This window comes from Scyliorhinus canicula, chromosome 10, assembly GCF_902713615.1.
Source record: "Scyliorhinus canicula chromosome 10, sScyCan1.1, whole genome shotgun sequence".
Lineage (NCBI taxonomy): Eukaryota > Metazoa > Chordata > Chondrichthyes > Carcharhiniformes > Scyliorhinidae > Scyliorhinus > Scyliorhinus canicula.
In genome coordinates, this window is record NC_052155.1 from 184,592,739 (window position 1) to 184,617,712 (window position 24,974).

General features: G+C 45.2%; 1 protein-coding gene across 1 annotated transcript; it reads right to left on the minus strand.

Moving 5' to 3' along the window:
* Window positions 1–432: 432 nt before the first annotated feature.
* Window positions 433–23,936, minus strand: LOC119972828 (cytosolic non-specific dipeptidase-like). The gene is made up of 12 exons (XM_038810309.1): window positions 23,705–23,936; window positions 21,848–21,955; window positions 19,721–19,864; window positions 16,788–16,950; window positions 15,616–15,704; window positions 13,988–14,185; window positions 12,504–12,588; window positions 9,406–9,566; window positions 7,686–7,850; window positions 5,368–5,509; window positions 2,810–2,957; window positions 433–754 (listed from the first exon to the last, which is right to left on the minus strand). The coding sequence occupies exons 1-12, from the start codon at window positions 23,705–23,707 to the stop codon at window positions 691–693; spliced, it is 1,470 nt and encodes a 489-aa protein (XP_038666237.1). The 5' UTR covers window positions 23,708–23,936; the 3' UTR covers window positions 433–690.
* Window positions 23,937–24,974: the final 1,038 nt, after the last annotated feature.

Consider the following 24,974-nt stretch of genomic DNA (forward strand, 5'->3'; position numbering starts at 1 on the left):
TCAAGTCCTGAAAGACGTGCTGTTAGGTGATTTGGACATTCTGAATTCTCCCTCAGTGTACCCGAACAGGCGCCAGAATGTGGCGACTAGGGGATTGTCACAGTAACTTCTTTGCAGTGTTAATGTAAGCCTACTTGTGACACTAATAAAGATTATTATCTTATTATTAGTGATTCAGTTGGAATTTTTACAACAAAAAAACATCTTCATGGCCACTTTTACTCTTATATGATTTTTTAAAAAATGTAATTGTATTATTGGATGCTTGATCAGTTCAGGATGCTTTACAATGGGGATACTGGATAAATTGGTTCACATACAGATTATCTTCACTTAACAAAAATCAAGTCAGTCGACCACAACGTTCATAGTTGAGATCCCTCCTGCGTAATTGCAAAGCTTATGAACTATAGACCCCTGAATTTCTAAAAGTTTTGCAAATTAAAACACAGATTAATATGATTTTATTTTGGCCTACTACAGAAAATATTTGCATGATTAATATTGGAGATTTCATTTTGCACAGGTACAACTTCAATTTCTGATTGCCGTTTCATTTCTAAAGCTTATCCACAACTAAGTCTAGTTTTTTTCTCATGCGATCTCATGCCATTTTATTACAATACACAATGTGCTTGACTAATGATAACAAAAACCTGCTTTGATATGTTATAGTGCAGACCATTCTTCTTAAAGCTGTGAAATCTCAGCTATATATGCTGCAAACAACTTTGTGCCATTTATGTAATTACCCCTAAGAAGAAAGACAAAATAATGTTTAATTACACACGTTGTAATATAAGTGATTAAGCGAATGTCTTAATTCCCGTTTAATTAACTACCACCACACTCGCTGACCTATATAAGCTCCCGGTCTAATTTCATTGGGAATTTAAAACTCTCATCTTTGGTTTCCAAATCCCTCGATGGCATCGCCCCTCCTGTGCTCTGTAATCACCACTCTGACTGACAGCCCTCCGAGATATCTGTGTTTCTCCCGTTCCGGCCTACGGAAAGGCCCCCGATTTTTATCGCACCGATATCATCGAGGGAAGGGACTCCCTATGCGGTCGATTCCTACACCCTGGGCCTCAGTAAGGGACAACCGCGATGAAACACATCAAGCATCCTGAAGCTTGAAATTAGCTGCAATATGGATGTCCGACAATCCAAGTCAGAGAAGCAGGCCAGGGGACAAACACGCCAGGGCAAACAAGCTTGTTCTCGTATCTACCCTCTTATAAAGAGGACCAAAGAGATGACAAGTCCTATTTCTCAAGCTGGGGCATCAGAATTTCTGATTTATATATTCTGTTGAGTACTCAACACTGACCCGTGATAATATTCCAATAAATGGGCTCCCCATCGAAAAGAAAACGAGAAAGACAGAAAGAAATATTTGCATTTATATAGCACCTCACGGCATCCCAAAGAATCTCGCAGCCAATGAGATTATTTTTTTGAAGCGTCGTTACTGCTGTAATGTAGGAAATTTGGCAACCAATTTACACACAGCAAGATCCCACAAACAGCAATGTGATAATGACCAGAAAATCTGTTTTAGTGATGTTGGTTGAAGGACACATATTGGCCCAAGGACACCCGGGAGAACACCCCTGCCTTTCTTTGAATAGTGCCGTGGGATCTTTTGCATTGGCCTGAGAGGGCAGATCTAAAAGACTGCCCTCCAACAGGGCAGCATTCCCTCACTGCTACAGTAGAGAGTCACCCTCATTCAAACATCTGGAGTGGGTCTTAAACTCACAACTTTCAAAGGCAAATGCGTTACCCACCGATCCCTTTCCAAAAACCTCTCTCCTCCCCCCATACTCTATGAGCTGGACAGTCATAATTCTGGGGTAATTGCTCAGAGCAATTTCCAGTGCAAATTCATAGTTGTAATTCCTAATCATGTCACTTCATTCAAAGGCAATTAATTTTTCATTAAAGTAGATGTTTGCTCCCCCTTGGTAATTAATACTGACCATAAAATAAAACTATCATTGCCCCACATCTGGTTTAAAGAGGATTTAATCCCAGAATAGATCATAACACAGATTCAAGAAGGCCATTCTGTCCATCATACCTGCGTTGGCTCTTTGAAAGAACCATCCAATTCACCCCGCTACCCGGCCCTTTCCCCATTATCCTGCTAATGTCTCCCTCGCAAATGTTTATCCAAATCTCTCTGGAAACTTATTGTGTCTGGTACCGCTGCCTTATCAGGCAGAGCATTCCATCTGGATCGTGTTTTAAACATTGGTTCTAAGACTTTTGGGCAGGTCAATTTTTTTCTGCAGTACGATGTTACTAGCTCTGAATGGATGTGGACAACAAACGAGGGGGTTGGAGAGGTGGGCAGATGCATCTGCGTCAAGCAGGCTGGTGAGAATGAGGTCAAGTATGTTCTTCCTTTCCGTTGGTTCCCTCACCACCCAGTCTAGCAGTTATGTCCTTCAGGACCCAGCCAGCTCGGCCTGTGGTAGTTTCAGCTTGTGGGAGAATCCAAACTTAGGGGCCATAAGTACACAATCATTACCAATCAGTCCAATACGGAAGGAAGGGGAATCTCCTTTACTCAGGGCGTGGTTAGATTGTGGAATTCAATATCACAGAAAGTGCTCGAAGCAGATAGCTCAGATATTTTCAAAACAGAACGGGGTGAGTAATTGAGGGAAAAGAAAGATATACTGAAAGGCCAAGATGAGGCAGAGGGAATCACAGGAGACTTGTTTGGAGTAGAAACAGTAGTGCAGGCTGATTGGACGGTTTCTGGGCCGTCTAACCTGTGTCATTTTATATTTGTTACCTGCTGAGCTTTTCATTCTGGGAATGTATGTGATCGTCAGGACTGCCAATCGGCAGCATCATCACACTTTTCTGCGTTGTATCCTGGAGCGTTCGGACCACAGGGATCGTTCCTCCTTCTCGGATCAGCTCAGCTTCCACTCCGAACACTTAGCAGGAGCAAAAATAAATAAGGTGCAAGGTTAACAATAGTCCCCTGGGATTCCGTCCTGAAACATACTTTACTTCACTCAGTGTCAGTAGTTTTAGCCAGCGGGAATTAAACAGGAAGGTTTAGTGAGGACGCCGGTTTCTAAGTATGGCTCTTGTCAGGTACCATCCAGTTCTTATGACACAGTGGCAGAGGGCAGCACGGTGGCACAGTGGTTAGCACTGCTGCCTCACGGCGTCGAGGTCCCAGGTTCAATCCCGGCTCTGGGTCACTGTCCGTGTGGAGCTTGCACATTCTCCCCGTGTTTGCGTGGGTTTCGCCCCCACAACCCAAAGATGTGCAGGGTAGGTGGGTTGGCCACACTAAATTGTCCCTTAATTGGAAAAAATGAATTAGGTACACAAAATTTATTTTTTTTAAATAACACAGTGGTAAAATTGCACCCATCGCTTTGGTTTTATTGACCGTGTAGCGGTGGCTCACACTCTCGCCTCTGAGTCACGAATGTTGGAGGTTCAAGTCCTGCTCCAGGGCCGTTAGCGTCGTGTCAAACTGACACTCGCTGGGTAGTACTGAGGGAGTGCCACGCATGTTTGGAGGTGCCATTAAACCGTGACCCTCTTTTTTTTCCCAATTAAGGGCCAGTTTAGCGTGGCCAATCCACCTGCCCTGTACATCTGGGGGTGAGACCCACGCAGGCACGGGGAGAATGTGCAAACTCCACATGGGCAGTGACCCGGGGCTAGGATAGAACCCGGGTCCTCAGCGTCATGAGGCAGCAGTGCTAGCCACTGCGCCATTGTGCCACCCAAAACCGCGACCCTTTAACCCTTTGCCCTCTCAAGATGATATAAAAGATCCCTTCACCACTATTTCAAAGAAGAGCAGAGAAACTTCTGAGGCCAATATTTATCCCTCAAGCAACCTCCGCTCATTATCACATTGCAGTGATTGTGCCCAAATCATTTGCTGTATTCCCTACATTACAACAGCAACTACATTTCATGGGCAATATTGAGTTTAAGATGGCACACCTACCTTCGCCAGTCAATATATCCGTTGGGATTGGCATAGCTCCATGCGCTATGAGATTGGCCGTATCAGCAATCTTGTAAATAGGGTCCTTGCCATTTGCTCACCTTGCAACTTTTTTTTAAATTGAGAGTACCCAATTCATTTTTTCCAATTAAGGGGCAATTTAGCGTGGCCAATCCACCTACCCTGCACATCTTTGGGTTGTGGGGGCGAAACCCACGCAAACACGGGGAGAATGTGCAAACTCCACACAGCAGTGACTTAGAGCCGGGATCGAACCTGGGACCTCAGCGCCGCAAGGCGGCAGTGCTAACCACTGCGCCACCGTGCTGCCCCTCACTTTGCAACTTGACACAGGAACAGAGCCCATCGAAGTTACCCTGCAGGGCAACGATCATAACATTGTCCGCTATGTCTCGCACAAACTCCCATGTGGGCCAAAGGCCACCACTTTCGGACCTGCAAAGTTCCCGGCGTACCTCAAATTACCCCGGAAAGGTAGAATATCTCTAACAATTGAACACCAGGTTGAGGAAGCTGCTGGTGGTGCTGCTATGCAGTGACGACGTGAGTGGTATTTTCCATTAGATGCTGCCGTCAGTCCAAAGAGACCACGTTATTGAGCAAAGCTGTGTATAAATGTCAGTGTCGGTGTTCTTAGCTCTCACATCCCAATGACTGGCTGATCGAATCAAAGAGCATGTTCCTTCTGTTGTTCACATTAGGCAGCGTACAGACTGTACTCAACCAGCCTGCACTTGCAAAACACAAAATACCCACTGTTGGGTGTGATTCCACAATTGGACAGCACTTGCTGAACAAGTCTGAGTGTGTTAATAGCTACACTGACAACCAATTTAAGATATTCAGTTGAGCTTGTAACATGGTTCATTTATGCTTACTGGAAATGACATACATCGATACACAGGAACCTATTTTCTGCAAGCAAAAGGAATATGATCAAGCCTTGCTTTTTTTTCTGAATTATCCGAGAGCTTGAGGAGCCTATAATTCCATGACAATACCTCAACGAATCAGAGTCAATGTGTCGACCAATCAGCAATTGTTTCTCCTGTTGGATAAATTGCTGTGATCGTGAGAAATTTGGTATTCCTGCGTCTGTCCCGACCGGTGCAAGATGGAAAATTTCAGCATCATGTCCCTCTTTTCAGCTGTATTCAAGTTCAGTAATACCAAATGAATGTTTCCCTGATCTTCCTTGAAATAGTGGGCGTGGGATCTTTTACTTCCACTGGCGAGAGGGGGAGGGAGGCTCAGTCTATCTGCTCTCAGGTGCTGCTCGAGGAAGCAGCAACAAATCCGTGTAAGTTCTAGCCTCTTGCGACCCGCAGTGAACCATTGCATTCACTAACCCTTGCTGATGGCTCTTCGCCCAGCATCGTATTGCTTGTCAGTGGCATGAGCAACCCAGGCTTTCGATCCAGATTCCAAGGCCACTTGCATTTGGTTAGGACTTCCCCGTGCTGCAAACACTTCATTGAGATATGTCATCACCTATAAGGAACACCTGAATAAATTAGCATAATAAAGACAATAATCTATCCCAATACATTATCTCATTTACAATCGGGGTAGCCAGTTTCACAGATCAATAAAGTTAGTGACACAGGTAAGTAAGGACACAGAGATAATAATGCAAACCAAGCACCAGGGGATTCATTATCGGGGGAACGGAATTGAAACGTGGAGAAATTATGTTAAACTTGCATCAAACTTTAGTTCGACCACACTTGGGGTTTTTTTTTCTCTTGGGGAAAAAGGTCAAGAAGGATCTAATGGAAGATTTAAGATTATCAAGAAGTTAGGGTAGAGAAGATATTTCCACTAATGGGGGAGCCCAATGCTCGGGGGTTGCAGGGCATAATTACAATGCAGTCATTAATAAATGCAATAGGGAATTCAGGAAAAACCCCTATCGTCAGAGGGGGTTAAGATGTGGAACTCGGTACCGTGAGGCAAGATGCATTTAAAGGGGAGCTCGGTAAATATCTCAGGGAGAAAGGAATAGAAGGATGTTTTGATGGGGTGGGAGGAAAGTCATGTGGAGCATGGGCCAGTTGCGCAAGTGGCGTATTTTTCCTACTTTCATGCTGCACATTTTCTGTAATTGCATGATATCTGAGCTCAAAGGTTACAAGGACCTCTACAATCCAGCTAGATTTCTTGCTGTTGCTTTTCGCTGTCCCAAATCACAGGTCTGGCAAGGGGTGGTGGGGGGGGGGGGGGGGGGGGTCATTAGAATATTCCAAGCAACCAGCCATTCCTCTTGAGGTGTTGGAGGAAAGAGCTGCAACCTGTCGCCCCAGAACGGAGGAAGGATTCCCAAAACCTGAACTACGCTCAATAAAATTGGGCATTCACATTTCCAATACAGCCCCAGTCTCAACGAACAAACCGGCAACTTTGCTGAGCTGGTCAATCCAGCTGGGGTCAACTATCTGGGGATGAGGGCAGAATTGGCAAGGTATGCTGAGGGAAGGGAATAGGCCCACACTCAATATTCTTCTCAAATGTACTGAGGGAATCACTGTGACCAATGCTGTGAGGTCTTCTTGTTAGGGCCGATATACATGCAGGAGAATTGTGGGTTGAAAATATTTAATGCTTTGATTTGTGCCTTTGGTGCAGTGTTCAACTGTTTGGTCTTTGATTATGAGGCTGTTTACTATTGATGTTCACTGTGCTTGATTGGTTAAACCTGGGCGAGGACTCAGAAAAAAGTAAATAAAGCTGTCGAAAGAGCTCGAAACTCAAGTTGAAGCATAGAGTAGACATTTTAAAGCAGGGGTGGGCAAACTTTTCCGTGCAAGGGCCACATTCAGAAATTCACAATTCACAAAGGGCCGCATAGTATATTAAGTAAAATAATTACTTCACCCGGTTATGATTCTGGGCGCCTCATATAGAACATAGAACAGTACAGCACAAAACAGGCCCTTCGGCCCTCGACGTTGTGCCGAGTAATGATCACCCTACTCAAGTCAACGTATCCACCCTATACCAGTAAGTAACCCAACAGCCCCCCCCCCATTAACCTTAAAAAAAAATTTAAAAAAAAAAAAAAAATTTAAAAAAAAAATTTTTTTTTTTTTTTTTTTTTTAATGACTTGGTGGGCCGCAGAAATACCTTTGGCGGGCCGCATGCGGCCCGCGGGCCGTAGTTTGCCCACCCCTGTTTTAAAGCAAGGTGCAAAACCCCAGAGAAACTAGTGTCAAAACTAGAAGTAGCTAGAAACTACTAGTGTAGAAACTAGAGAAACTAGGGTGGACAGTGAGAGCCTTTTTACTCGGATGGTGATGTCTAGCATGAGGGGACATAGCTTTAAATTGAGGGGAGATAGATATAGGACAGATGTCAGAGGTAGGTTCTTTACTCAGAGAGTAGTAAGTGCGTGGAATGCCCTGCCTGCAACAGTAGTGGACTCGCCAACACTAAGGGCATTCAAATGGTCATTGGATAGACACATGGATGATAAGGGAATAGTGTAGATGGGCTTTAGAGGGGTTTCACAGGTCGGCAACATCGAGGGCTGAAGGGCCTGTACTGCGCTGCAATATTCTATGTTCTATCTCTGCATTGATCCACGCTATAAACTTTTTCCACCAATCCAGCGTATCTCAGCTCAGTCTCCCTCTTAAAACAGCGTTCCCCTGCTACTGAGATGCTTACCTGATTGCTCAGCTTATCAGGATCCATGTTGGGAACTAAACGTATGGAGAATTTCCCCTTCACTTTGGCTGGAATGACAGTTTTAGCTCCAGGTCCTGAGAAGGCTCCTTCGATTCCATGAATAGACAGTGATGGAAATCTCCACCGGTGAAGGAAAACATCCTCCTACATAACGACACGGAGACACAGTCATTCAAAACATTAGCGTTGAAATCTAAGGAAGCACGTTCTTTGGATCCAATGGCACAGTTTACTCATGTAACAACTGCAGTCGTTTTTATAGTGCCTTTAGCACAGTGACACATTCCAAGGCGCTTCACAGGAGCAATTATCAGGTAGAATTTGACTCCGAGCCAGGTAGGAACATGTTAAGAGAGGAGAAGGTAGCATTTTGAGAAAGAGAGGGGGGTCAGAGAGAAGGACAAGTTTAGGGAAGCAATTCCAGAGCTTAGGACCCAAGAAGATGAAGGCACAGCTGCCAATGGTGGAGCGATTAAAATTGGGAATGCTCAAGATGCAGAAATCGGTGAGCGCAGAAATCTCAAGGATTTAAAAAAATTAATTTATGAGATGTGGGTGTCGCTGGTTAGGCCAGCATTTATTGCCCATCCCTTTTTTAAAAAAATTTAGATTACCCAATTATTTTTTCCAATTAAGGGGCAATTTAGCGTGGCCAATCCACCTACTCTGCACATTTTTGGGTTGTGGGGGCGAAACCCACGCAGACACGGGGAGAATGTGCAAACTCCACACAGACAGTGACCCAGAGCCGGGATCGAACCTGGGACCTCAGCGCTGTGAGGCGGTTGTGCTAACCACTAGGCCACCGTGCTGCCCTTATTGCCCATCCCTAGTTGCCCTTCAGAAGGTGGTGGTGAGCCGCCTTCTTGAACCGCTGCAGACTCTGTGGTAGGTACACTCAGAGTGATGTTAGGGAGGGTGTTTCAGGATCTTGACCCAGTGACAGTGAAGGAGCGGCGATCTATTTCCAAGTCAGGATGGTGGGTGACTTGCAGGGGAACTTGCGGGTAGTGGGGTTCCCATGTATCTGCTGCCCTTGTCGTTGTAGATGGTAGTGATCACGGGTTTGGAAGGTGCTGTCTAAGGAACCTTGGCGAGTTCCTACAGTGTCTCCTGTAGACGGTACACACGGCTACCACTGTGCGTCGATGGTGGTGGGATTGAATGTTTGTGGAAGGGGCAAGTGTAGCAATCAAGTGGGGCTGCTTTGTCCTGGATGGTGCTGAGTTTCTTGAGCAGACTCCCACAAACAACAATGCGCTCATAGCCGGATAATGTGTTCCAGTGTCTTGGTTCAGGATTAGCATTGGCCAGGACAATGGAAAGAACTCCCCTGATCATCTTCGAAATAGCGCCATGGGATCCTTTACATCTGCCTCAGACAGCGGACAGACCCTTTGTTTAACACCTCATCAAAAAGACACTTCCAGCAGTACAACGCTCCCTCAGTACTGACACCTGGAGTGTTAGCCTAGGTTATTTTGATTTAAGTGCCAGGAGTGGAGACACTTTGACCCAGCAGCGAATGACTGCTATCCATTGAAACATAGGTGGCCAAATTGGAAAAAGTGACACAGTTACCCAAAAGTAACTTCCCATGGAATGATGAGCATTGGAACCCAGTAAATAGTCATGTAATTCAAATCTCTTGTCAAAGCTTTATTGAAGTTAACAGTTGCCATTTTTAACATTACTATACCTTGGTTTTATGAAGGAGTTCTGTCGTACCAATGGTATGTTTGAAGGCTTCAAGATTAAATTCAATTGCTTCGTACAAAACGCGTTCCTCGTTTGTTAGAGGCACGACATCCGAATCAATGCCAGGAATCAGGATATGACCAGTTGAATTCACGAGACTGTCTGAAATTGGATTATTGAATTAGAATTATAATAGTTAACAGTGCGGAAAGACTCTGTTCAGCTCATCAAGACTGTGAAGAATCTTATTTTCCGCTATCTAAAAATAACCCCACTGCCCTGCTCTCTACCCACAAGCTCAGTGTCCTACAAATAGTGTGGGGATTGAAGGATAAGGGGATAAATGGAAAGTACAGTTGATGTTGAAGATCAGCCATGATCTTATTGGATGGCGCAGAAGATACAGGGGGCTGTATGGTTTCCTATTTCTCAAATATATCTTCTGCAAATATTTATACAATTTTCCTTTAAAAGACACAAATTCTTTCGTGACCGATCTCTGAGAATGAATTGACAACTTGTCGGCAACTCGTTGATCAGAAGAAATATTCAAGTACTTTATCGTTTAAAATATCGTTGTGGAAATAGGTCCAATGTCTCAGGTCTCTCCCGTCGGTGCTTTTCTATCTCTTGTGTCTCCCAGGTGAATTGAGGTTAAGCCACTCTCCGTGGTAAGGAGATCTTGTGGCGCAGTGTGTAGCGTTCCTGGATCTGAGCCAGAATCTCTGAGTTTGAGTCCCGCCCCAGGACTTGATGGCCTAGGAAGGTGCGTCCATGACGCGGCCAAACGGGTTGGGTGTCAACCAGCAAAATCCTTCCAAACACGGGAATGGCCGGCAGGCGGGAAGAATGGGAGAGGCTCCTGGTCAGCCATGTTTGATGCGATGTGGCACCCATCAAGCCTCCCATGACAGGCTAGCCATTGGTTCCATACCGCTATGGGAACAGGTGAAAGTCTGTCTCAAGCACCGCTCGGTATGGGAAGAGAAACAACAGCAACTTCCAATGGTTTCCACGTGCTTCCTGCTTTACAGCTTCCAAAGCTACAGCGAGAACTCCAACAGTGAGCAGAACAATATCTTGGAGTCATTCATTATTATCTCTTGTAGGTTTACATCTCTATTTTTAAACCCTAAAATGTAATTTTTTTAAATGTCCACCTGTACACCGACGTTCAGGGAATTACACATCTGATACTTTCACTCCCCTGCACCTCCAAACGCTGGCGTGGTGTAAATCCCAATTTCCCAAATTGTATCTCTCTCCTGACTAAATTGCATCTCCCACCTGCTTTCCCACCTTCCTAATCCGTCCATGATGTATTTTATTCACTTCTTACCCTGAAACTCAACACATCAACATTTTGCCAGATATTTGTTATTTTTATTATTCATTCATGGATGTGGGCGTCGCTGGCTGGGTCAGCATTTATTACCCATCCCTAATTGTCCTTGAGAAGGTGGTGGTGAGCCGCCTTCTTGACCCACTGCAGTGTAGGAACACCCACAGTTACTTAGCATGCGGGATTCACGAAGATACAGCGAAGAGGTGCAATTTTCCTTCTATCAACATGCAAGAACACACATCAAAATTAAGAGTGTAAAATTAATAAACTAACAACGTTGCCAGTTCTAGCAATGTGGAACCAGAGAATGGCAAAGCAAAGATGGAGGCCATCCAGCCCATTGTGCCTATCTTTGGTAGACCTAACCAAATCATCCCATTCCCCCCCCCCCCCCCCCCCCCGGCCCAACTCTGACATGGACAGCTAACAGGTCAGCAGGAGCCAGAGGCCATTATTTTCCACCTTCTTCGCCAGAGCACAATGGGGTAGGTCTGGTGGCAGAGTGGCCGGCAACCCTATCTCTGAGCCTAAAGCTCCAGGTTCAAGTCTCACTTCAGGACTTGATGCTCACAGAGGGTGTGTTCATAAACGTGGTCAAATGGGTTAATCATCAGCCTGTAAATCCTTTCAATACGACTGATGGTAGGTGGTGAGAGTGAGAGAGTTTCCTGGTTATACTACAGGAGGCAATGGTAAACCACTGCAGTACTTTGCTGAGGATAATCATGGACCAATCCAATGGAGGACCATGGATAGATCCACGGAAGTATCAAAGTTTCAGAGGACACCATTCATTCAGTCCTGACCAGAGACCCAGAGTAATGCTCTGGGGACCCAGGTTCAAATCCCGCCACTGCCGGTGGTAAAATTTGAATTGATTAAAAATCTGGAATTAAAATTCTGATGAAACCATTGTTGTAAAAATCCATCTGGTTCACTAATGTCCTTTAGGGAAGGAAATCTCCCATCCTTACCTGGTCTGGCCTACATGTGACTCCAGACCCACAGCAATGTGATTGACTCTTAACTGCCCCCTCAAGGGCAATTAGGGATGGGTAATAATTGCTGGCACAGCCTACAGCGCCCATGTCCCATGAACGAATAAAAAATTGTTTCTCCCTTCCACTCTATGAATTATTTTAATGATTTGTATCGTTCTTTGTTCTTTAGGTTTTTGGCCACGGTTGTTATCAGGCTTGGAGGGCCGAAGGGCCTGTTCCTGTGCTGTATTGTTCTTTGACTGTAAACACTTCAGTTACATTACCCAATTAGGGGATACAATGGTACAGTGGTAATGTGACTGGACTAGGAATCCAGAGGCCCAGGTTAACGCTCTCAAGCCAAGCCTGTGCAACCTGCTCTCACAATCTAACTCTTTCAGGCAAGTGTTGTTCTGATTAATTTGCGCTGGGCTCCGTCAAAGGTCGATATAAATGTCCTGAGGCGCAGCGCTCAGGACTGTTCCGTATAACCTTTCCAGACCGTTAGCAAATCTTGAATACACCTTTGCATTTCAGTGGCTCTGAGTTAAAGGGCAATAGATTGCTGTGCTTTCAACTCTTCTGTCCGGTAAAAGGGGCTGGGTGGGATTTTTCGGCCGTGCCTGCCGCAGGAATTGTCACGGACGAGACCAGGGCCATTTAATGGTCCATTGACCTTGGGCAGGAGTTTCTGGTCTCAGGGCTTAACAATCCCACCTTCTGTCTCGGAAAGTAATGCACCTCCACTTTCATCATGTGTTAATTGATTCCTACCTAGGAGAGCTATCAGGTCAGTCATTGCCTCGTGTACTGTTCCCCCATATAGACCGGAGTGTAAATCCTGATTTGCACATTGTACCTGGGGGAGGAAAATGCACAGATTACGAATCCACAACAGAAACAGCATCTATCGCCAAGGGAACATAGAATTATGCAGGGTCTTTAGCACAGAAACAGGCCATTCAGCCCAACCAGATCATGCTAGCATTTATGCTGCACTCAAACCTTCTGCCATCTTTCTTTATCTCACGCCATCAGCATAACCCACAATTCCCTTCTCCCTCGTGTGCTTAACCAGCCTCTCCTAAATGCATCTATACTATTTTCCTCAACCTCTCCCTGCGGTAGCGAGTTCCACCTTCTCGCCTTTCTTTAGATAAGGAAGTTTCTTCTGAATTCCCTATTGGATTTCTTGGTGACTGTCCTGTATTGTTGGTCTCTGGTTTTGTCGTTCTCCACAAGTGGGAACATTGTGTCTACCCTATCAAAACCTTTCACAACTTAAAGACTTCTACGAGATCTCAGCCTTCTCTCTTCAAAAGAAGAGGGGCAGGCTGTCTACCCTCTCCTGATGGCTATAACCTCAACATACAACAATAACTTGGAGAGATGAAGGCCGAGAGAGAGAGGACAATTTAGCGAAACGATGACAGGTGCACAGTGGAGCAGATGGAGTAGAGATGAGGAGCATGCTGGTGGTGGGAAGGTTAAGGGAGGGATATGTGGTGTACTTTGCGTGGTTTAATACTCAGGATGGACTTTTAGTGTATACAAAGACCACAAAAAGCTAAGTCAAATAAACAAATCTAATATTTATTACACTATTTATTATACAATTTGTTCACTATTCCTAAAGCAAGCAATATTATAACTAAACCTACAATCTACACTATACTAACACTTGTCTCATGCCCATTATCTTAAATTGTTTTCTGCTCTGCTCCTCATCACTCTGACCTTCTCTACACTCTCCCAGAAGCTTGAGAGCCATTCCTATTTATACATCTGCTCCCCAGCACAATCTGGTGATCGATTATGATATTACATTAACCCTTTATGTGCTAGACATTCTACATAATCTCACAGGATAGAGGACAGGGAGGAGACGATGGAGATGGGGAAGGGTGAGGTTGGCAAGGGATTTGAAGGCAAGGAAGAGAATCGAGAAGTTGATTCACTGGGACAGCACGTTAGTGCAGTTTGGCATGGACAGCAGGGATAGAGATGTGGGTTCTAGTGTGTGTGAGGTCATTTGATGCATCATTCTGGATGTCTTGTAGGTTGTGGATAATGGATGCAGAGTACCTCTATACATCAAATGAGAATGTTTTCTTTTATTTTCGCAAACCTAGTTCCCCTGATTTCAGTAACTGCTTAAAAACCCTTTAGTTAACCTCAATCTCTTGTTGTTCAATTTGTTATTTGCCATCAAAAACATCGTCTTCCAGTTGGTTGAGATAATTCATTTCTCTTCATACCTCCACAATGAAATAGCACAGTCCCCGTGTTCCGTAGGTCAGAACTGGCTTCTTGTGCAGCCAGGCACTGTCTGATATTACAATGTAGTCAATGGTGGAAAGAAAAGTCTCATTTTTCGCTTTTAAGAGTTCATCCAGTCCCTTAGATCCAGATTCCTCCATACCTTCAAAAATAAACTTTAAATTCACTGGCAGCTCCTGAAATGAAAGCAGGATGGAATGACTGAATCGTGAGAACTCCACGGCATCCCAGCAATTTTATGCCAATGGCTCAAGTTCGGTTCCAACAACTTTCAAGAAGACTGATATTGGCCAGGACAAAGTAGCCCTCTGGATTGCCGCCCCGTCTACCACCCTAAACATTCACTCTCTCCACCATGGACACACAGCGGCGGCCGTGTGTACCATCTACACGATGCACTGCAGAGACCCGCCAAGGCTCCTTCAACAGCCCCTTCCAAACCTGCGAGCTCTACCACCTCGAAGGAAAAACTTAGCAAATGCATGGGAACGCCATCACCTGCAAGTTCTCCTCCAAGCCACCCACCTTCCTGATTTGGAAATATATCGCTATTGCTTCACTACGCCGGGTCAAAATCCTGGAATCCCCTCCCTATTGGTACTGTGGGTGTACCTACACCACATGGACTGCAGCGGTTCAAGAAGGCAGCTCCCCACCACCTCTCGAGGGCAATTAGAAAGGGGCAATAAATGCTGGCCTGACCAGCGAGACATTCACATCCTGCAAAAGAATAAAAAAATGCCCTTTGCATCATCCCCTTCCAGTCAGGTGCAGCACCTTGGACAGTTCTCCTGGAGTTTTGCTGGCTGTGATATTGGGAAAAGGTCGATATCGACCTTTCACACTTGGCGATTTGGCCAAAAAACGATGAACGCCCCCCTCCAAGGTGTGCATGCAGATGTCACTTTTGTCAATCTGACAATCTTTTTTTAATAAATTTAGAGTACCCAATTATTTACCCAATTTAGCGTGGCCAATCCACCTTCCCTGCACATCTTTGGGTTGTGGGGGCGAAACCCACACAGACACGGGGAGAATGTGCAAACTCCACACGGACAGTGACCCAGGGCCGGGATCGAACCCGGGTCCTCGGCACCGTGAGGCAGCAGGGCTAACCCACTGCGCCGCCGTGCCGCCCCTTGTCAATCTGACAATGTAAACTCGGTTTAAACTCATTTCAGACGAGCAGTCAAGAGTCAACCACTTTGCTGTGGGTCTGGAGTCACATGTAGGCCAGACCGGGTAAGGACGGCAGATTTCCTTCCCTAAAGGACATTAGTGAACCAGATGGGTTTTTGCGACAATCGCGATAGTTGTCATGGTTACCGTTCCTGAGACTTATTAACTGAATTTAAATTCCACCAGCTGCTATGTTGGGATTAGAACCTCTGTTCTCCCAGAGCATTTGCCTGGACCTCTGGATTACTAGTCCAGTGACAATGCCACTACAAGATTCTTTTTGAAACTTCCATCTCTGACCAAGCTTATGACTATCTATTCTAGTAGCCCCCTTGCAATTCTAGGTATAAAATATTTTCCGCTGGTGCTCCTTACGTCATTAAAAGGTGCTATATAAATGCAATATGTTGTTGTAAGTGGTACCCACTTGTTTCAGTGCTTGAAATGCTTCAATGGCGTGGAGCCAGGCTAAGACAGGTCCTTTGTCGTCTGAGGATCCACGTCCGTAAAGATTACCTTCAAGAGATTCGGAGAGGAGTGCCGTTACTAAAGGCAGGAAAATTACTTCCACGTGGTGACACAATAGCTGCCCCACCAGCAGAACATAATCAAAATAAACCAGCAACGTACATTTGTAAAGCACCTTTCACACAGCAAACGGTCACTAGCTCCTTCACAGGACTGTTATCAAACAAAGTCTGACACCGAACCTCACAACGTGACAGAACGAATCACTGAAGCACAGCGGGAGAGCCATTCGGCCCATCCTGTCTCTCCTGGCTCAGTGGTAAAGCTATCCGCTTAAGCCCAAATGGTTGAAGGAGATATTAGGACGGGTGACCAAAAGCTTGGTCAAAGAGGTAGGTTTTAAGAAGTGCCTGAAAGGAAAAAAGAGAGGGAGTGAGGTGGGAGAGGTTTAGGAAGGGAGGGAGGGAGGGAGGGGTCAGTTAGCTCAGTTGGCTGGACGGCTGGTTCGTGATGCGGAGCGATGCAAACAGCGCAGGTTCAATTCCCGTCCCGGCTGAGGTTATTCATGAAGACCCCGCCTTCTCAACCTTGTTCTTCGCCCGAGGTGTGGTGACCCTCAGGTTAAACCACCAGTCAGCTCGGAAACAGGAGAGCAGCCTATGGTCCTCGGGACTTTCATTCATTTAGAGAGGGAGTTCAAGAGTTTCAGAAAGAGACAGCTGAAGACGTGGTCGCCAATGATGGAGCAAAGAGGACAGAATTTAGCAGAGCGTAGAGATCTAAGGGGGATGCAGATTTGGAGGAGATTACAGATAAGGAGAGGCAAGGCTATGGAGTGAATTGTAAACAAGGTTGAGAATGAGACCTGAAGTTAAAGATAGCATTACCGAAGGGAGATTCTTGTATTTAAGGGACACAAAGTGTGTATAAGGTGGTTTTACACCATGTGTTTGAGTTATTGTTACAGGAATAAAGGGTCTCAATATAGTGGTAATGCAGTCTAGAACAGCAAGAAGATAATGAAATAGACATTGAAAATTCCTCTTGAAGAAAATGAAAATAATCACGGTGGCCCAACAGCCAATGGGAGTTGAGGTAATATAAAAGTTATTACCCAGTCACAATACTGACCATCCTTTTCTGTTAGCAGGTATGGGTCTGTAGACCATCCATCCTCGAATCTTGCAGGTTGAACATCAACATGTCCATAAATGCCGACCGTTGTTTTATTTGGATCTTTTCCCAATTTGCCCAACACCACTGGAGGTAATGGAATTATTTGTCCGCTGGGGAGCTACAGAGAGCAGGGGCAGATCACATAAGGCAAAGCAGTAAACATACATTAGGGTGCAGAAGGAGGCCATTCAGTCCATTAAATCCACACCCGGCCCTCTGCAGAAGAATCCAATCAGTTCCATTCCCCCACTCTATCCCCTTAGTCCTGCAAGTTTAAATCCCCAAGGTCCCATCCAAATTCCTTTTGAAATCATTGATCATCCTTGTTTCCATGATGTGGAGATGCCGGTGTTGGACTGGGGGTGAGCACAGTAAGAAGTCTTACAACACCAGGTTGAAGTCCAACAGGTTTGTTTCAAACAATAGCTTTCGGAGCGCCGCTCCTTCCTCAGGACAACTGCTCCTTCTTCACCTGAGGAAGGAGCAGCGCTCCGAAAGCTAGTGTTTGAAACAACATGTTGGACTTTAACCTGGTGTTGTAAGACTTCTTACTATCCTTGTTTCCAGCACCCTTCTAGGCACCTAATACCAGGTCATTCCCACTCACTGAGTAATAAAGTTCTTCTTCACCCCCCCCCCCCACCCCCCCCACCCCCCCTACCCCCCCCCCACCCCCCACCCCCCCCCCCCCCCTACCCCCCCCCACCCCCCAACACCGTCCATCTCGTGCCCCAAACCTCAAATCTGTGACCCCAGTCCTTGTGCCCATTAGCTAATGGGAACTGATTTTCCTTATCTGATCAAAACCTGTTATAATTTTGAATATCTCTATTAAATTATCTAACCAAATATTAATCGGTAACTCTATTGAAGGAGCAGAGGCTTGTCAAAGTCAAGTTTAAAATGCTGAACAAAATAATGTTTTGCCTTTCAGTGACCATCCGAGGACTGAAATATTATACCTTACGTACCAAACCGCAATAAAGATTCAATTATTAATTACTTTCCAAATCTACTCTCAAAGGGCTAAGGCTTGATGTTCTGTCAGCAAATTATGCAGAATCTACAGAATAAGTACAGGCCATTCAGCCCAACTGGTCCATGCTGGTGTTAATGCTCCACTTCCTCCCCCTTTATCTCACTCCATCAGCAGAATCTTCACTGCTTTCTCCTGCAGGCTCATTTTGAGCTTCTACGTCAGTGCGTCTAATTACATAGATTACATAGAATTTACAGTGCAGAAGGAGGCCATTCGGCCCATCGAGCCTGCACCGGCTCCTGGAAAGAGCACCCTACCCAAGGTTAACACGTCAACCCTATCCCCATAACCCAGTAACCCCACCCAACCCTAAGGGCAATTTTGGACACTAAGGGCAATTTATCATGGCCAATCCACCTAACCTGCACATCTTTGGACTGTGGGAGGAAACCGGAGCACCCGGAGGAAACCCACGCAGACAAGGGGAGAACGTGCAAACTCCGCACAGTGACCCAAGCCGGAATCGAACCTGGGACCCTGGAGCTGTGAAGCGATTGTGCTATCCACAATGCTACCGTGCTGCCCTTTTCCTTCCACCACCCCCTGTGGCACATTAGCATGTTACGCTGGGCAATCAGGATGATTCCTGGTCATGAGTTGCTGATCTCAGTACTAGGAGGAAATGCCAACAAAAAAGCCAACACAAGGAGAGGGTGAACCACGTGAGGGACATCCCTGGTCAGTCACCCACATCCCTTAGTAATACTTTTGGGAACCAGTAGCACGGTAGCATTGTGGATAGCACAACTGCTTCACAGCTCCAGGGTCCCAGGTTCGATTCCAGCTTGGGTCACTGTCTGTGCGGAGTCTGCACATCCTCCCCGTGTGTGCGTGGGTTTCCTCCGGGTGCTCCGGTTTCCTCCCACAGTCCAAAGATGTGCAGGTTAGGCGGATTGGCCATGATAAATTGCCCTTAGTGTCCAAAATTGCCCTTAGTGTTGGGTGGGGTTACTGGGTTATGGGGATGGGGTGGAGGTGTTGACCTTGGGTAGGGTGCTCTTTCCAAGAGCCAGTGCAGACTCGATGGGCCGAATGGCCCCCTTCTGCACTGTAAATTCTATGAGTAGCGGGGACCTTGAAGGAGATTACGAGTTTGAAAGGTAGAATTTTCAGTGAAGAATTTTTGATCTATTTCCACGATGTAGGCACTGACGGTAAGGCCAGTGGTTATTGTCCATCCTTAAGTACCCCGATGTAACAATTTGATATGACTGAAAGCCTTGTCCAGAGTGTATTGCTCAACCCTAATTGCCCTTGAACTGAGTGGCTTGCTAGACTATTTCAGAGGGACTGTTAAGTCAACCATGTTGCTGTGGGTCTGGAGTCACATGTAGGGCAGACCGGGTAAGGACGGCAGATTTCCTTCCCTAAAGGGCATTCGTGAACCAGATGGGTTTTTAAGGCAATGATTTCATGGTTCCTGTTACTGAGACTAATTACAGGTTTATTCATTGACTTTAAATTCTACTTTCCAATGTGGGATTTGAACCCATGTCCCCAGAGCATTAGCTGTCCAATGACACTGCCACTACACCACCATCTCTCCACCTCACAGTTGAGTGTCAACCACCTTATGACAAACTTGATCATTTTTCCAGCTTTACAATTTCTAAATTCTCAAATTCCAGTGTGGGGTTTGAACTCACTAGGATTATTACTCCAGGTCTCTGTATGAGTCCAGCAACATATCGACTACACCACCATAACCATGACTGGGACCAGGGAGATTCAAGTCAAAGTGATGGTTGCACATGGCTACAACTTTGGGGTGTATCTAAACTGATGGGAAATCATTTTCTTGCATTGTGTATAATGCGCAAAGGATCCATCAGGTTGGGTTATGCTGTACCTCCTCAACGCCCATAGCTGCTAGTTCGACGGTTCCTCCGAGGCGTTTGATTGTCTCGCCCACAACTTGCATCATTTGAATCACGTCACCTCTCTTAGTCGGATTAGCGGATTCACTCTGGATTGCTATCCATTCTTTCAGATGCTGTGAATTGAAATTGGTGCACAATTATGTTCTTAGCACAACCAGATCTCTACAAATGTATCCCCGACGAGAGGCGGAATGAGCAGTTAATCACCACACCCTTGAACATAGATATTCCCTGGATTGTGCTACGTTCCCAGCTAAGGGTCTTGTGGACATAGAATGTTAACTTGGCTTGGGGTGAGCGGAGGGGGAATATTCCCAACAACATAGTACAAAGAATTAACAGGGAACAGGCGGCTTTTTTGGCTTGACACAGATTCATAAAATGCTTGGCCCGTATAGCAAAGAGGGAGGCCATTCAGCCTATCACCCCTGTGCCAAGCCTTTCCCTGTAAACCTGCAATTATTTTTCCATCACTGGTATAAATAAATAGGCACAACTGTGGGTATTCAGTTCCACAAGCCTTCTCTGCCATTAATTAAATCATATTTTAAAAATTTAGTGTACCCAATTAATTTTTTTCCAATTAAGGGACAATTTAATGTGGCCAATCCATCTAGCCTGCACATCTTTGGGTTGTGGGGGCGAAACCCACGCAGACACGGGGAGAATGTGCAAACTCCACACGGACAGTGACCCAGAGCTGGGATCGAACCTGGGACCTAAGCGCCGTGAGGCTGCAGGGCTAACCCACTGCGCCACCGTGCTGCCCCCATTAATTAAATCATGACTGACCATTACCTCAGCACCCACTTTACCTGCCTTAACTTCATATCCCTTGATGCCCCTTTTCAATACGAAATGACCAATTTCAGTCTTTAAAGATGAAGCTCCCCCCGTCATTCTTGATTTCCCCCATCGGAGAGAAACAGTATTTCTGTATCTATCCTTTAATATTTTAAACACCTCAATCAGAGCACTCCAGTCTTCTCTGCTCGAGGGAATACAGCCTGGTCTATGCAAGCTTCCCTCATAATATTGCTCTTTTAGCCCAGCGATTTGTGAAGAATCTGTGCTGCATGCACTCTGAAGTCTGAGATGCTGTGCCCAGGACTGAAGGCAGTCACTCCACATGGAATCTTAGCAAGGCTGCACTCCAGAAACCTGAGGACTGCTGACCAGGGAGTGCTGCACTGACTATCTGATGAGACGTTAAGCCTTAGGTAGAAGTTAAAGGTCCCGTGGCACTGTTTTGAAGAGGGGTTCTACCCGGTGTCCTGGCCAATATTTATCCCTCAACCAAAATCACTGGAACACATTATCTGGCCATTAACACGTTGCTGTAGGCGGGCGCTTGCTGTGCGTAATCTGGCTGCCACAGTTCCTGAGTTATGACACTGACTCCACTTCAGAAAAGTACTTAATTTGGCTGGAAAACAACCCGGATTTCCTGAGGTCATGAAATGAACTATGTAAATGCACCGTTTGGAATTGAACCAAAATTCTAACCCAGGCACCAGAGAATTGGTACCTATTTTGCAGAATTTCTCCCATTCGAACTGTTCCAGCCAAGCGCCCCTTGTTCCTGTCCCTGACTCCAACAGGAATTCTCCCAGCCAGAAGACAGTTCAGTCCATTGCATATTTCCAAGTGTGGGCAGAGTTCACCATGCACCTAGTGAATGTTTAACATTGAAGTCACTCTGCAGTAATTGCAATATGCTCGGACCCTTGGAGAGGAGGTTATCCAAATAACACTTTATATCGCTGGGCTAAATTCAACCTAGAGTAATCCCAGCCCCCAGCTAACTCATTTCCCCCCAAAAAATAAATAAATAAGGACTCCCACAAACCTTCTGAAATGCCTATGCCCTCTAAGAACTGAGCTAAGGAGAATGTGTGAAACCTTTTTAATCAACGTGGCCATCAATTTTACTCATTGTGAGCCTCCTGCGAAAATTCCCCAGTGATAATTTGCTGGGGGAGGGGGGGGGGGGGGGGGGGGGGGGGGGGACCTTGCCAAGTACCAAGCAGTGAAAGAGCAGTAACATAACCTCTACTATGTTAACTCTGACAGCTGTTTGTGCGGGTGAACCTTACCTGGACATAGTCATCCTGATGTTCATCAATATACTGGAACACCTGGTCCAGGGGAGATGAGGCTTGCATCGCAAAATGCAAAAGCAAACTGAAAATGGCGAATGTAAGCTGTAAAGAAGGTTGCACTGAAGAATTAGGATGCTTGGGTGAGAATGCAATGACTACTGAACACAGCACTTTCCTTGCCTTCATTGCCAGGATTACTAGCAACTTCAAAGCGATGAACAAAATAAAGGAGAAGGGTGAAATATCCTCAGAGATAAGTGTTTAACAACACAAAGCTTTAAGGAAGATAGGTTCTTGGTTAAGAAGGGGATCAGGGATTATGGGGAGAAGGCAGGGGAAAGGGGATGAGAAAAATATCAGCCATGATTGAATGGCGATGGGCAGCATAGTGGCACAGTTGGTTAGCACTGCTGCCTCACGGTGCCGAAGTCCCAGGTTCGATCCCGACCCTGGGTCACTGTCCGTGTGGAGTTTGCACATTCTCCCCGTGTTTGCGTGGGTTTCGCCCCCACAACCGAAAGAAGTGCAGGGAGGTAGACTGGTAATCCAAATTTTTAAAATACGATTGAATGGCGGAGAAGACTCGATGGGCCGAGTGATCTAATTCTGCTCCTATGTCTTATGGTATTCAGTAACATGAGTGACAGCATTTAATAAGGCGAAACTAGATAAATAGGTAAGGGAGAAAGGAATAGAAGGGTGATCAGGTGAAATGAAGCAAGTGGAGGGAGGCTCATGGGGAGCATAAATATCACAAGAAACAGAAAGTGCTGGATTAACACAGCAGGTCGGACAGCATCTGAGACACAGAGTTAATGTTTCGAGTTGGGGTGACTCTTCTTCAGAATCTGGAGAGCAGCCACAGGGACTCGAAACGTTGGGTGGGATTTCCTGGCCCGCCAAAGCTTTTTTAAAAATAAATTTAGAGTGTCCAATTCTTTTCTTCCAATTAAGGGGCAATTTAGCGTGGTCAATCCACCTACCCTGCACATCTTTGGGTTGTGGGGGTGAAACCCACGCAAACACTGGGAGACTGTGCAAACTCCACACGGACAGTGACCCGGGGCTGGGATCGAACCTGGGTCCTCGGCGCCGTGAGGCAGCAGTGCTAACTATTGCGCCGCCGTGCCCCGTTGGTCAGTGCAGACACAATGGCCTGAATGGCCTCCTTCTGCACTGTAAATTCTATGATTCTATGAATGTTTCATTTTCATTGCTTTTCTAATCATCTTAAAACTCCTTGCCCAGAGTGGAGCTACTTGGAAAGCAAAGGTTTACACTGCCAAAACAACCCAAGCCAACAATTGTCCATTTTCTTTGGCTTATTTTTCACTGTCAACAGAACTTAATCGAAGAGAAAATCTTAACTAACAGCTGGAAGAGATTATGAAATGCCTCATTGAATTCTGTCACTCGTGTTACTAAAGCTCTGCGTTGTGAAACACTTATTTGGGTGGATATTTGTTCGTCTAATAATTATGCTTCCGTTGACACTCCCGTGGAGAAAACCCCCCACAATTGCATCAAAATAAAAACATCTCTTTATTCCTATTTTTAATGCAATGCAAAACTTGATGCAACCGGACAGTGAAGACAAATTTTCTTGCATTCGAAATGCAACCGGTTAAAAGTTATCCCGGTGATCGTGTTTCCAAAAATCTGCCGGAAAGATGTAAAACATTGGTCAGAACAATTGACACAGTTATTCCGGCCACTTTGCAGACTTCCCAGACATTAACAGCCAAGAACGTATCATGGAAACTGAATGCAACTGAAAAGTGAGTTAGTTCTGCTAATGTTGGCTGATATTAAAAAATAAGGTGCTAAGTGGAACACTGGCAACAGACTTACCATGATCAGAGGCTAAATTATTAGCAGAGTCAAATCGAACTTAAATATCACTCTCCGCCTTTAACAAAATCTGCCTCATTTGGAATCCTCTGTTGTTCTATTCCTTCCAACACTTGGAGCCAGTGAGCACGGTCCTTACTGTGTAATAAGCGTTCAACCCTTTGCTGCAAATTGGTTTCAACTTCCTTTTCCTTGAGGAAAGCTTATGCTAAACAGTTAGGACATTGTCAAGTTAAATAAACAGAAGGGGGCTTTGTGTAAAAAAAATGCATTTCAAGTGGCCAAGACTAAAACAGCGTTTTGATTGCAAAGCGAGAAAGAGGGCAGTCATTCATGTTGTCTTCATTTTTATTGAGCACGAGTGCTGGAGTTTTTTTTTATTGCTTTCATGACATTTACTGCATCCCATGCTGGTCAAGCGGTTTGCCAAATTAATTTTGTTCATGAACTCTCCTGCTCCTTTATCGAGCCAGAATAATTTCACTGTTTCACAAAGCGGGATGTTACATGTCATTTCCAGTTGGTGTCACCAGAGCCACGTAGAAAAATAGTTTTCAAGGCGCACAACAGGTCTTGGGAAAACGCATTTCAAGTGGCTAAGAGGAGAGTTTTGCAGAACACAGCGTTTTAATTGCAGAGAGAAAGAGGAAAGATTTAAAACACAGTGGTGTGACTGCAAATCGTCGAACTGCCTTTGCACTGGCAATTTGACACCAAAATTATATAATAATTATCTTTATTGTCACAAGTAGGCTTACATTAACACTGCAAAGATGTTACTGTGAAAAGCCCCGAGACGCCACATTCCGGCGCCTGTTCGGGTACACTGAGGGAGAATTCAGGATGTCCAATTCACCTAACAGCACGGGGGCGATTCTCTGCACTCACGACGGTGCGGAGAATAGCGGGGATCGTAAATTTTTATGGCCACGCTGGTCTGACGCCCTCCCGCAAATTTTTTTTTTAAAATTAAAATTTTTTTAAAAAAATTAAGGTTAATGGGGGGGGGGGGGGCTGTTGGGTTACTGGTATAGGGTGGATACGTTGACTTGAGTAGGATGATCATTGCTCGGCACAACGTGTTTCATGTGAAGTTTCTACTTTAAAATATTAATTAATAAAAATTAATTGCTTTTTTTTCTTTAAACTGAGTTACTTTGTTTTTCAAATAAATGTGTTTCATGTAAAGTTTCTACTTTAAAATATTAATTAATAAAAATGAATTGCTTTTTTTTAAAAAACCTTTTATTTTGGCTATTTTAAATATTAA

Bases quoted from the DNA above. Each gene is read 5' to 3' on its own strand.
- LOC119972828 (XM_038810309.1), bottom strand. The intron at 14,186-15,615 runs GTGGGTACCACT...CTTTCATTTCAG, and splicing joins CATTTCAAGCACTGAAACAA to GAGCTGCCAGTGAATTTAAA. The intron at 12,589-13,987 runs GTATGAAGAGAA...TTCCTCCCCCAG, and splicing joins TGTGCTATTTCATTGTGGAG to GTACAATGTGCAAATCAGGA.